This window comes from Leishmania infantum, chromosome 15 (assembly GCF_000002875.2).
Source record: "Leishmania infantum JPCM5 genome chromosome 15".
Lineage (NCBI taxonomy): Eukaryota > Euglenozoa > Kinetoplastea > Trypanosomatida > Trypanosomatidae > Leishmania > Leishmania infantum.
The window spans coordinates 495,972-508,642 of NC_009399.2; the positions used below are offsets into that span (position 1 = coordinate 495,972).

Genomic DNA, 12,671 nt, shown 5'->3' on the forward strand with positions numbered 1-12,671 from the left:
GGAGGAGGGCCTTTGGGGGGTTTAAGGGAATATTTGAGAGGCGAGAGGCCCTCCCTTTGGGGGCGGCCAAAAAGGAATAGAAAGGCGAACTTTTTTGGGGAACAGACCAAAATTTAGGGAAAAGGATTGTGTGGACGAAACACCTTCTCTTTGGTTCCCTTCCTTTTTTTTGGGGGGGGAAGGGATGGAGCAGCCGTCGCCGCCAACGCGCACTCACATTTGCGAACATCGCCAGCTACACGCATATGCACGCTGATGTCAACTCAAGTCTGCATTGCCCCCGCTGGTCGTCCGCCCCCTCTTTACGTGCTGCCTGCTACCTTTAGTAAGTCGCGCGGATGGTCTGCGTCATGATGCTGAGCACGGTGCCGATCGTGCCACCGACGAGGATGGAGATGCCCATCAGAGTACCGGCAACGAAGCGCTTGCCGTCGTTGTCGATGCCCTTCGACTGCGGGCCAAGCACCAGCGCCATCGAGCCCACGTAGCCGTTCGAGAAGCCGAAGATGACCTCCATCACGTAGCCGTACGCCTCGCCCGGGATGTAGTGGTACGAGTGCAGCAGCAGCAGCGGCACAAAGATGACGCGCGCAAAGGACGCCGCTACGATGATCCAGCGCTGCTTGTACGACCGCGGCCACATGAGCTTCAGCGACGGCGAGAAGCGGCCCAGCACATCGAACACGTTGAAGATGAACACGGCGATCGTCGAGAACCACTTCGAGTCCGGAAACATGCCGACAGCGATGCCGGGGAAGAGGAACAGCGTGATGAGAAAATTAAAGGCACAGGCGACGAACATCCACTTGACACGGCGCAGCGTGCTGAAGATGGCGGTGGCCACGAGGATCTCGTTACTCGTCGGGCCCTCCACCTCGTGCGGCCATGAGCTCTCTTCCACCGCATCCGGGCCCTCCGACTTGGCGGCGGCCGTCTGCACCTCACCCAGGGCCGGCACCTCCTTGCCCGAAGAAGAGTTGCGACCCTCCTTGTCATGAGTCGGGTGCTCGTCGGTGTGGCAGAGCGCCTCCGCCGATAGCTTGCCGGCGTCCACCTTGCTCTTCACAGCACCGAGGTCACCGAAGTAGTTCTGGGCGAAGCTGTTGAAGCGGAGCAGGATCAGCGCAACGAAGGTCATGCCCTGGATACCCACGTCCAGGCCGTAGTAGATCTTCGACTGCTTCTTCACGCCCTCGTAGGAGTCGGGCAGCGCAGCCTTCACGATGATCTGCAGCAGCGATGTCAGCACACCAGACATGCCGACGCCACCCATCATGGTGGACGTGAAGCTCGAGGGGAAGGCACCGAACATGCCGTACGTCGTGGACTCGAAGATGCTCTTGCCGAAGCCGCCAATGAAGCCGGTGCAGCAGATCGTCGCCACGGCACCGGCCTCGCTCGTGCCGCGCGCAGGCACCACCATAAGCACGATGATCTCGACGATCAGGATGACCAGGCCGCCAAGCAGACGCACCTTCATCGGGATGCGGCGGAACCAGCTGAGCAGCGTCAGCGGCTCCATGATCAGGCTCGTCACGATACCGATGAGGTTGTAGTAGGTCATGACGTTGCTCCAGAAGTTTGTGTACAGCGGAACCGCTTCCGGGTCCTGCATGGCGTAGCGGTAGTACGTCATAATGTATGCAGGCGCGGAGAAGACGGCATTGACGGGCATCATCATGGACACGCCGCACATGAACGCGACGACGTACACGTAGAACTCGCTTGCAGTCATTTCATACCACTTGCGACTCTCGCCCTGCTCCTGGGGCTCGCGATGATCGGGTGCGGTGTCCATCTGGGCGGAATGGTGCGCGGAGAGCAGCGAAGGGGCCTTGTGGACGGTGAGGGGATGGGGACGAGAGATGTGTGCGGCAGTAACGCAGAGCTGTGTATGGATCGAGGATCGAAGTTAGAGTTCTGGAGGCGCGACGACTGCAGAAGTGGAGCGGTGAAGGGACGATGCAATGGTTGGGGTGGCGGTGGGGAGGGATGGTAGGACAGTCCAAGCGAAAAACGCCCACGAGGAAGCAGATGGGGCATGTGTGTGTGGGGGGGGGAGAGAGAGGGAGGGTCGGAGAATGGGGAGAAGAGAGACAAAAAGCCGACGTCAGCGCAGGCACATGGCCGAGGAGCACGCACAAACCACTTTGCGCAGCCTCATTTCCTGTTGCTTGCTTACCGCGTCGATGTAAGCGCCCGCGCCTTACTCGCGCGCCATCACACAGGCCCCCGTGAATGCGCGCGTTGGTGCTTGTTGGAGTAAAGTCTGACGTGAGGACAAGACCGACGAAACGGCACGAAATCGCCCAATCCTATGCGGCCCCGCCGTCCTTCACAGACGTCGAGGTGCGAAAGCAGATGCCTTCTCGTTCACTTTTGGTACGGCGAGTGCGCTGCAGGGCTGCTGCTCCCCGGCCGGTTTCTCTCACTGTGTTCTCCTTTGCAGAGCCTCACATCCGTTACGCTCTACTCAGCAGTCGTGGGCACCGTTGCTGCGCTGGCGGGCTTCAGATACCCTTCTTCAACAATCGCGGGCACCTCAATCGACAGCCACGGCCCAAGTCCGAGAGCGAGGACGTGGCTGATCCCAAAGTACGGCACATTGCGTGCCCACAAGGGGAAGAAGTGCGTCGTCATGCAGATCTTGCCGCCCCTGTACATCTTCACCGTCTTGCCCTCCAGCTCCGGCAGCGCAATTTCCGGCGGTGCCTGCGGGTACGTGACCGGGATGTCGAAGTTCATCTCGAACTCGTACTTTTCGTTCTTGTAGTAGGTCCAGCAGGTGCCGTACCAGCGTGTCCCTTGCGGGTTGCTCTCTAAGTGAAACCAGTGCGAGTCGCTCGCCTTGTTGTGCTCCACATAGGTGATTAGAGAAGCGTACTCCTCCTTGAGTCGCGCCGTCCACTTGTCACCATCACGTGGGCCCGCCTTCGTCTTCAGCAGCGGGATGCGCGAGACGCTCTCCTTCACTGACGGCTCCATCCGTTTCGCCTCTGTCTCGCTTGGGCCGCGCTTTAGGTGGGGCGCAGCGGCGATGGCTGAGTATTTTCCTTCAAGAGTGTTGTGGCGAATCGGAAGGTGTGTGTGTGTGAGCGCAACCAAGAAACGAATATGCGTGCGCGTGTTTGGAGTCGCTGCGTCGCCCTCGTCGGAAAGGCGATTGGCGGCGCGGTGAAAAAAGCGCGAGGACGGAGAACCGGGCGCAGGTGCGCCAAGGAGAAGGTGTGAGCGAGCGAGAGAGAACCTGAAACGTGAGAGGCCGACACACACACACACACACACACACACACACACGCACGGTGCGAAGGCGGGCACCGTTCCCGCTGCGAGGACAGAGCAACGTGCTTCTCCCTCCGGGAAGGCCTACTAGACGTACATACATCTTCATGAGGAGAGGGGGTGCTGCTCCGCTGGGGCCGGCTGGCGTCTTGCCACACCTGCGCACACTGCAAATCATCAACTCGATGGTCCCGCCTCTCTCCCCGGCATCGCGTCCCTGCCAAGCACGGTGACCGGATGCCACAGCTTCACCGGATTTTGCACACCAGAGACCAGTGGATCGCTGGGTGCCTCCAGATGGAGCCTCGTTGCTTTCTCCAACTTGCCCGTTCGACCACCACGCAACAAGCCAACACACACACACACACAACTACAACTACAGCGCACCCACCCCTGCATCTGTTGCACCGCGGCTACATCCTGCGTTGTCTCGGGCGAGCCGTCTTGCCGACGAACCGGGGCCATGCGTCGAGCGGGCTCTTCGTGTTCTTCCTTGTTCCTTCTTCGCACGCACGCTGCGCCATCGGCGCCAGACGGACACTCGGGTGCGCTGCACGCCTTGATCTATGCGGGCCGCATCCACGGTCCTGCTCGAGGTCGGAGGCGGTAGCGTCGGCTGTGCGGATAACAGGGGGTGGTGGCCTAGGTGCATGCCGGACGAGTTCAGGGGGGAGGTAGGCCAGCTACAGGCCAGGGCCCTCGGAGATCCTGCACATCCTGCCTGCGTATGCCGTGCTTCACCCTTAGCCGCCTCAAGCCGCGGCACTCCACAAGGTGGTGCGGTGACTCTCTACAGTGGAGTCTGGAGGAGGTGCTGCACATGCCGCGCCTCGCTCGGCGATCGCTCGCGTGCTTCTGACGGCTGCAAGTCTTGTCTGGATGTGACACACCATGCTGGCTGTGCTTGGCACCGCGTGCGCACGGTGCTCGCGTTCGCCGATTCTGGGACCTGCCTCAGCACGAAATGGCTGTCTGGATGGCCTGCCCGCGTGTGCTGTGGCAGGCGGGTCGCTGCTACGAGTCTCCGGCGGCACTGCCGCTCCGCCTTCTCCTGAATCCGCACGCTTTTCAAGGCGTGGGTGTCTTCAGCGGATTGTGGCCACGGAGAGACATGCGCCAGCGCGCAAAGAGCTCGTAGCACGCGTACATGTGCTGCATCATCGACAATATTCGTAGCGAGGTGGTACGAGCGTCATCATGACCGCAGGTCTCTTCGGCACAGCGCCGGCACAGACCTGTCCTGCCGACACCAAGAGTCCTCAACCGTAGCCAAGGACAGGCGACCGGCTACAAGGCGGCGTTGCGCCAGCGACGTGCGGCAGCGCTCCGGTCGTTCACGGCCCGAAAGAACCGCACGCGCGCAGCTGGCCGGCGTATGGGCAACGCTACGGAGAACCAACCACAAGGCTTCAGGCCGCTCAGGCAGAGGGTGTCAACAGCTGCTACGGTGGCTCCTGATACCGCTACACCAGCGCGTGGGTGCATACCTCGCAGGCACCGCCACCGCGTCGAAAGGAGAAGAGAAGCGCGCGTTTTGTTCGCTCATGCGGGACGTGAGGGGCGCATGGTGGCCGTAGAGGGCAACGCCGCACCTCCTCATGCGCATAGGCTTAAAGCAGCCAGGAAACCGGCGGGGGGGGTGCAGATCAAGCGTCGAGACCGCCTTCACATGTCGCTTAGCCAGCGCACTTGCGCTGGCAGCATGACGGGGCAGGCGTACCTTGCGGCTCAAAGACGATGATACGAAGTCAACGTGCTGTCCAGGCCTTGGGATCTTCACCGTCATCCTCGACAGCCACGCAACACGGCGACTGCGGTACTCCAGGACCCTCACCCCTTTCGAGGTGCTAAGACTGTCTATAGTCGATGCTTCCACCTGGATCCGGGAAGCTGCAGCTCCTGAGGCAAGGCAGCACACAGACGACATGTTTACGCTACGGCGGAGGGGGGGGCGGGCCATGCTACACCGGAACCGGTTCTCCACAGCACCAGGCGAGTGCCAGCACCACTTCACAAGCTCACTACGGTACTTGGCGTCTCTTTGGTGGCCGATCATATTCGGTGATGGGGGAGGGGGACGGGGCCACACCCATAGGTGCGACGACGCCTTGCCAGGATGGCTTCTAGTGTCTTCCTTTCGCTCGTGATAACCCAGCTGCGCGCGCTACCAGCGGTGGCCCTCGGATCAAAATCGACTTGTTTGACTGCCCGCTGGACGTTGTCGCACACACACACACACACACACACACACACACACACACACACACACGCATACGCGGGGACCGTGCATCACCCCCTCCGTCGAGGAGGAAAGGCCTCGCCCTACGAATCATCGCTTTTCCAGGCACCAACAGCGGTCCGCCCAGCTCCATCGCAGCGGGGGTGCAGAGGAGAGGGGGTCGGAGAGACGCTAGGCGGCCTGGTTTGCGCACTTTAAACACTGTTCTCCTTGGTTTCAGTCAAGCAGCCATTCACGCATCGATCTACAACACGCGGTTGAAACCATGCGCCGTCGGATGTCTATGCGTGTGTGTTTATGTGGTGATGGTGGTGGTGGTGGGGGGGGTGCAGGCCCTTTGTGAGGACAGCGCATCGCGCACGTGTCTCCGAGAATCGCTGCAAACTATACCACCTTTCGTGATGATCGCGCGTGGCGACGCGTCTGCGGGAAACGATGCATACGAGCTCGGCACCCCCCGCCTCACGTGTACATACAGAGACCTACCAGGCAGACAGACACATCTGCCTGCATCATCAGCCACGAGAGAACCGGGGGGGGGATTGGGGCTGGGGAGGAACCTGCAAAGCAGCGCGCTACTCCTCGCGTCGCGAGACACGATCGCTCAGGTTGGGATCGGGCTGCCTGCCAGGCGGTGTGCTGGCAGCTGCGCCGCTGCGGCCGTGGCTCTGCTTCGCATCTTGGAACAACTTCTCCAGCCGCGCCACCTCCTCGGCCTCCCGCCGCCGCTGTTCCAGCTGCTCCTCCGACTCCGCCCGGAACATGTCCCGCGACTTCATGACGTGCTCGTCGACGGCATCGTGCTCAACGATGGAGATGAGGTCGAAGGGCAAGAAGCCGTAGCGGAAGAGCGCGCTCGCCCGGCTCAGCGCAAAGTTGTAGTGACGGCACAACTCCTCCCCGGGCAGCACTTCGCGCAGCGTGACGAGGGTGATGGCGCCCTCACCACCGAGAACGGAGGAGGGGCCGATGCGAGTGGTGCAGTTTGGGCGGTTACTGTGATTCACGAGGTCCAAGTACGGCACCAGGGCCACCTCTGCCGGCTCCGGCATCTTCCTCAGCCGTCGCCACCGACGCCGCAGTCGCCGGAGAAAGAGGCGCCCGCTGTAGTAGTCGGCCGGTGGCACATGCTCGACCCTCGCCAGCACCAGCCGCGTGATGCGTTGGAATTGCTCAAGCTTGAAGGGTGGGTTGATGGCCTCGTGTATGGCTGTAAGGGCGAGATGGTACTTCTTGGTCATCTCTTCGTAGCTCGCGCGCTGCCACGAGTCGAGGGCCATGCCATACATGCCGAACACGAACTCCTCGTTGAAGTCTTCGTCGTCCAGCATGCGGGCATACGGCGTGACGCCGGCGCGCAGCAGGTCCGTCATTTCGCTCACCTCCACGGCTGAGTGTGCGCGCGTGATGTCCGGTATCGCAGCGATAATGGCGCTCATCTGCAGCCCCAGGTAGAACTGCGGGGCCATTATGCGAAACTCGTCATCTGCGATGGCGTCGTGCACCTTCGCCAGCGTGACGTGCGGCAAAACATTCGGCTTGGTCGAGATCTTCGACACGGTCAAGAGTGTGGAGAGAGGGATAGTGGCGAGCGGCTTGTTGGCCGGCAGCGGGGTGGTGCGCGATCGGGAGAGGAACAGTCCGCGGTGCTGCGACGAGCGAGTGCCGATGAAGGTCTCCTCGTGTAGGTGCACGCCGAAGTGCGCCGTGCAGCAGCGGAAGAAGTCGCTGGGGAGAGTCGACGAGGGCCCGTAGAGCACTTTGCCGAAGCAGCGCGAGACGCCGGTGCGCCGTAGCATCGGTACTGCGCTGCGATGATGAGGGAGGCGTGGGAGAGAACGACGGTCGGAGGAGCGCGCCACTTCAGAGAGGCTGGCAAACGCGCAGTGTGCAGAGGCGGAAGGAGATCCGTTGTGCATGTGTGATGGAGAAGACGAAGCGTGAGAGAAGGGGGTGGAGCCCGTACGCGCCTCCCTCTGCTCGTGTGTCTCCGTGCCCTTCTCGCTGTAGGTGTTGTGAGGGGTGACGGCGGCCATGGGGGCGCGTGCAGCAGCACACCCGAGCGAAGGCCCCCTTCTTGGCTGCTGGTTGTTGTGGTGATGGTGATGGTGATGGGGGAGGGGCACAGACACCCGTGTGCAGCACCACATACAAGCAAGGAAGAAGGCTGGAGAGACACGGAAGAAGGCACACGCACCGCCCCCGCTCCCGTCCCCGTACTGTTGCACAAAGAGTACCCCGAATACACGGACGGATACAGACACAGACACAGATACACACACACACACACACGAGCGCACATAGAGTCTGTCCGCCTCGCTCCTCCAAGAGGACGGCTACGTCTCAGCGTGCGCTCATACGCTTGCGTCTCTAGCGTGACTCCCTTTCGTTGTTGCTGCGCGGCGCTCGCCATGGGAGGCGGTGGAATGCTGTCGAGAGAAGAGAGAGCCTCGGGTGACGCCGGCGTATGCTGGTGCCACGCCGGCCTGTGTGTGTGTGTGTGTGGAAACCCCCCTCTCACACCCCGCACCTCGCCTCCCTCCTTCCTACCCCAGCAGCGCTTGGCGTTAGGCGCCGCCCGGAGTGCTATCGCTATCTTCGTGTTTGTCGTGCCGGATGCTGTCACCTTTGCCGACTTCCAGCCCGGCTCGCTGCATCGCGGTTGCCAGAGGTGTTGTGGTCATTGGTCATCACCGAGTGCATCTCCGGCGCGCCGATGCCATTCGGCTTCGCGGTGCTCTCCGAGTCGCTTGCGGCCTATGCTGAGGCACCAGCATTGTTATCACCACAGACTCCCCGTGCTAGTAGCGCTCCGCGTGTGCGACGTTGATGACCACACCCGACTTTCGTGCCCTGTGTGTGTCTGCGTGTTATCCTTCACCCGTGGCACTTGCCCACAGGTGTGCATACACGCGCGTGCACACGGAAAGACAGAGAGAGAGCGGCGAAGCCAACGAGAGGGGAGGGGGAGTGAGGTCCCTATCGGTGCTTCATGCGCAGCAGACGGATGCTGCGCCCACCGGCGAGCGTGGTGCGCTGTGGCACGGCGCAGTTGAGGGACCAGGAGGGGGCGGAGGGGGCAGCCAGAGAGCCAGAGGGAGGGAGGATGAGAAGAGCGAGAGACGGCAGAGATAGAGGGCGGAGCGCCGCAGCTGTCCTGAAACCAGCACACACATACGCACAAGTTCAAGCAACGAAGGGGTCGCAGTGCCCATTCACGAGGGAGAAGCGCGCGCCAGGGAAGTGGAGTGGAGAGGCTCGCGCGTTGGGTGAGAGAATGTCGTCACACGGGAGAAGGCCGCGGAGCGCACGCCACGGGCGGAGGAGCGAGACGCAGATGGGCAAAGAGGGCAGGCGGGTGTGCGTCGGAGGAGAACGGCAGACGCCCTCACGGCGGCCCACGTCTTCCATCTCTTTGCCATGCTCGTCGATGCGTGCGGCTTAGTTGTGCACACCTGCATGCACCCACCTCCTCTCTGCACGCCGGCACCGTGACCACGTCGTTGGCTGGCGCATGAAGACACGTCAAGGGCCAGAGAATGGGGGAGGGCGGCGGGTGCGTGTCGGAGGACGGCGTGGGGAGTTGACAGAGGACAAAACAGCACCATTGCCCATCGCCCGTCAGTGCGAGAAGGGGAGGCGAGTAGCGGGAGGCGGAGCGTCGACGATGCGGCGGTGAAACACGAGCTACGCATTCGTTCGGAGAGGCGGTGTAAGCAGAGAGAGGGGGAGAAGGGGGGGCGCGAGGAGGGAGACGACATTGTATTCGCGGTGCTGTGACACCGCCCCTACCCTCCACCCGCCTCTGCCGCGCCGCGCCTCTCACCGCCTCGACGCACCATCTCTTGGTCTTGCGCTTCCTTTCGCTGGGGTGGCTTGCCAATAATGATCGGTTGCAGTGGCCTGCTCGCAGCAGGGTGTGCAGATGCTGATGAGGGGCTTTCACGTGAGCTGTCCGCCGCTGGCGCCCCTCCTTTCACTGGTTTCGCATGCGCCGATGATGCCTCGTGCTTCCCAAACGCCTTCAGCGTTGGTAGCTTCTTCTTCAGTAGGCCCGCCTGCACCATTGCATCCAGCGCGCTTGGTTGGGTGGAATACAGGTCGCGCAGGTCGCGGGCCATGGGGCGGTACGAGTACTGCACCGGCTGCGGCACCACGTCGCCGGCATTCGCGATCGCGCTCTGCTTGAGCTTCCGCCGCTCGAGGCCGAAGGAAACCCAGACAGGCTCGGCGCGTACCATGTACTCGCAGAGGCGCGCCTCAATAATGGCGACCACCAGCCCCTTCAGGCACAGCTCGCCCAGGGTGATGATGTGCGGCGGGAACGTGAAACCGGCCGGGTGCTCCTGCTCTGGCATCAGCAGCCACCGCAGCTGCCCGAGGAGCTGACGCACGAATGCCGTCTTGCGCGAGAAGGCTTCCTCCTCTGACTTCTCCTGCAACTTCGCGGCCCGTGCGGCTTGCAGCTGCGCGAGCCGGGTCTTGGCACCGCTGCCGCCACCTGGGGCGCTCGCAGCGTCGGCCGCGCTGTCGGAGGCGGCGGACGACGACGACGACGATGAGGTCGTCGACAAGGACGCAAGCAGGTCGTTTTCGTAGCCGCGCGACGCGGAGGAGCATGTCGCGACGCCGCCCAGCCCCATCGCGGCGGGCGAGCTCGGTCCGTAACGCTCCCGCAGTGCCACCTTGTCCAGCGTGTACATACCGCACATGTCGTACACCGTCTCCATATTGTAGCCGCAGGAAATAAAGTCGAGGAGGTTCGAGTAATCTTGTATGAGGCCGTTTGGAAAGAGTCGCAGAAAGGGGCCCATCAGGCACTCGTGCAGCACCAGCGCGCCTTGATGGTCGAACCCGCGCATCCCACCGACCATGCGGCTGAGGTAGGTGTCGCGGCTGCTGCCGAAGTGCACCATACCAGCCTCTTCCAGTTTGACGAGCATCGCATACAGCTCTGTGCGGCCCTCGCTGTCCAGCTTGGAGAAGAGAGCGTGGTACGGCTCCACGCTGTCGATTCCGAGGTGCTCCATGAACGTCGACAGCACCGCCTCGGGGTTCCATCGACGCGGCCACTCGGCCAGCTGCGAGTAGTGCAGATCCAACAATGCGTGGTCCTTGCGACCCTGATGATCTAACCAACGGGAAACCGGCTCGTTGCACAGCTCGCACCACTGCGGGTTGCGAAACACCCAGTTGCGCTTGTCGATCTGCCCGTGCATCATCGAGTATACGGGAACACTGCCGCCCTCAGTCGGGTATGGAGGCCGCAGGACGTTCGTGCCGTTGTCACCCGCGGCGCTGGCCATCGTGACGCGTGTCCTGGAGGACATGCTGGTGGAGGTGGCCCGCAACGCCCGCGTCATCACGGCGACGGCGGCGCGGCGAATGGGCGACAATCTCAGCAGTGACGACGGCAAGGGCATCTGCACACTGCAGGACGGGAGGAAAACCAAGCAAATAGCGAGAGAGAGATCGAGCCCGCCCTGCCAGCGGGGTGGGGGTGCAGGGGGCGGGGGCCTGATGGGGTCCTTTGCCTTGTAGGGAGGGCGTATGCGTGCGCCTCCTCCCTCCTTCCGAGGTGATATGTTGGTTACTGAGGGATGGCACAGCAGGGCAGTGCACACAGAGGGAGGGCAAGCAAGCAAGCAACCGGTAACGTGCATCGGCACGGACAAACAGACAGACCATGCACATATGCACACCGGCGGCAGTGGGTGGGGGTTAGAGAGGGAGGAAGGTTGGTGACCGCGATGCAAGGTAGCGGAGGTGTTGGCGGCGGCGGAGCTTACGGGCGCCAACCACCAGGCACGACAAGATGTCGCCCCACGCTAGGAGGAAGGATGGGAAGGGGAGGCCAGCAAGGAACGACGCTCTGCCCTTCCCATCGCTCCCTCTCGTCGAGAAAACGTTTCCACAGCGCTTGCACTGTGTAGGGTGGACGGCTGTAACGCCGTATCTCGTCTGCGCACTGTGTGTGCGTGTGTGTCTGTGGGTGGGTGTGCGTAGTGATGGTGGTGGTGGGAAGACAGAAGCGGGAGGCCGTGTTTCCGTGCCCACAGGTACGTATGCGTCCATTGGGTGTACGTCGGGCTGGTGCACAACCACCTACATGAAGAGGATGAGGCCTAGAGCGCATTTGAAGGCAGACGGAAGTGTGGGGTGGGTGGATAAGAGTGCGCAGACCTCGGCGGCAGCGGCGCACCTACCAAGTGCAGAACGACGGTGAGACCGTCAGCGCACCAGTCACAGCTCCATCCTGCTCGAATCGGTACTGTACATCAGACAGAAGGAAGGTACACGCGAAACAGAAATGACAGGAAACCGCACGAATGACGCCGATAAGGAGGACAAGACAGGGCAGGGCAGGACGGGGTTTGGGTTGGGCAATGAGACAGCGGCCACCACTGCTACGAGCACCGTCGCCCCCCGCCTCCCTCCCCTCCCCCTTTTGCTGCACCACAGACACGCGCCTGAATACATCTTGGAGAGCCGGCCGGTTATGATTCGCTTGCGGAAACCATGCGGCGGCCGTGCAGCTTTTCCCGGTGCAGCCGCCACGCCAGCTGAAGACTCTTGGCGCAGGTGTGACGGTACCGGTTGTAGACCTCGGCGCGGCTGGCGAAGGCCGCCACAAAGGCTTCTATTGTGGGGACCGTGGCCAGCTGAGCGGGAGTGCAGTGCGACACGATGTACTGCGCACTCGTGGGGTCCGTGGCGATCCCGAACCACTGCGGGTGCGTTGCCCGCAGGCGCAATATCATGCGCGACGCCACCGCCTCCCCACCGGCCAACTGGAGATACCGCTCATCCTCCGACGACATCACCGGCTGCGTGCCTTGGCCGTCGGAGCTGAGGAGCTGCACACTGTGGATCCCCTTCACGGAGGAGCACGACAGCAACGCTACCTGGTGATGGCCGGCGCGCTGCCTCACCTTCAGCTCCCGCTCACGCAGCCAGCGCCGCCACCGACAGCCGCGACCAACTCGCTGGATCGTCTTGGATGCCTCCAGCACCTGCCGCTCCCGCCGCTTCCGCTGCTCGAGCTTTCGCCGCTGCTCGAGCTCGTGTAGCTGGCGCTGCTGGGCAGCCTCGTCCTCACGCTCCTGGCGGATGCGTTGCAGTTCGCGAAGACTCACGCGCTCAAGCGGGG

At 62.5% G+C, this 12,671-nt stretch overlaps 5 protein-coding genes across 5 annotated transcripts; all 5 read right to left on the minus strand.

The window, feature by feature from the left end:
- Positions 1-322: 322 nt before the first annotated feature.
- Positions 323-1,798, minus strand: LINJ_15_1260 (putative nucleoside transporter 1; the record flags this gene model as incomplete). The annotated part of the gene is made up of 1 exon (XM_001464413.2): positions 323-1,798. The coding sequence occupies one exon, from the start codon at positions 1,796-1,798 to the stop codon at positions 323-325; it is 1,476 nt and encodes a 491-aa protein (XP_001464450.2).
- A 671-nt stretch (positions 1,799-2,469) lies between these two features.
- LINJ_15_1270 (conserved hypothetical protein) lies at positions 2,470-2,985 on the minus strand (the record flags this gene model as incomplete). The annotated part of the gene is made up of 1 exon (XM_001464414.1): positions 2,470-2,985. One exon carries the CDS (start codon positions 2,983-2,985, stop codon positions 2,470-2,472), a length of 516 nt encoding a protein of 171 aa, XP_001464451.1.
- A 3,111-nt stretch (positions 2,986-6,096) lies between these two features.
- On the minus strand, positions 6,097-7,320 carry LINJ_15_1280 (conserved hypothetical protein; the record flags this gene model as incomplete). Its single annotated transcript, XM_001464415.1, has 1 exon — positions 6,097-7,320. One exon carries the CDS (start codon positions 7,318-7,320, stop codon positions 6,097-6,099), a length of 1,224 nt encoding a protein of 407 aa, XP_001464452.1.
- Positions 7,321-9,309: 1,989 nt separating this feature from the next.
- Positions 9,310-10,944, minus strand: LINJ_15_1290 (conserved hypothetical protein; the record flags this gene model as incomplete). Its single annotated transcript, XM_001464416.1, has 1 exon — positions 9,310-10,944. The coding sequence occupies one exon, from the start codon at positions 10,942-10,944 to the stop codon at positions 9,310-9,312; it is 1,635 nt and encodes a 544-aa protein (XP_001464453.1).
- Positions 10,945-12,653: 1,709 nt separating this feature from the next.
- Positions 12,654-12,671, minus strand: LINJ_15_1300 (conserved hypothetical protein; the record flags this gene model as incomplete). The annotated part of the gene is made up of 1 exon (XM_001464417.2): positions 12,654-12,671. A coding segment is annotated over one exon (18 nt), but the record flags the coding sequence as incomplete, so codon positions are not given.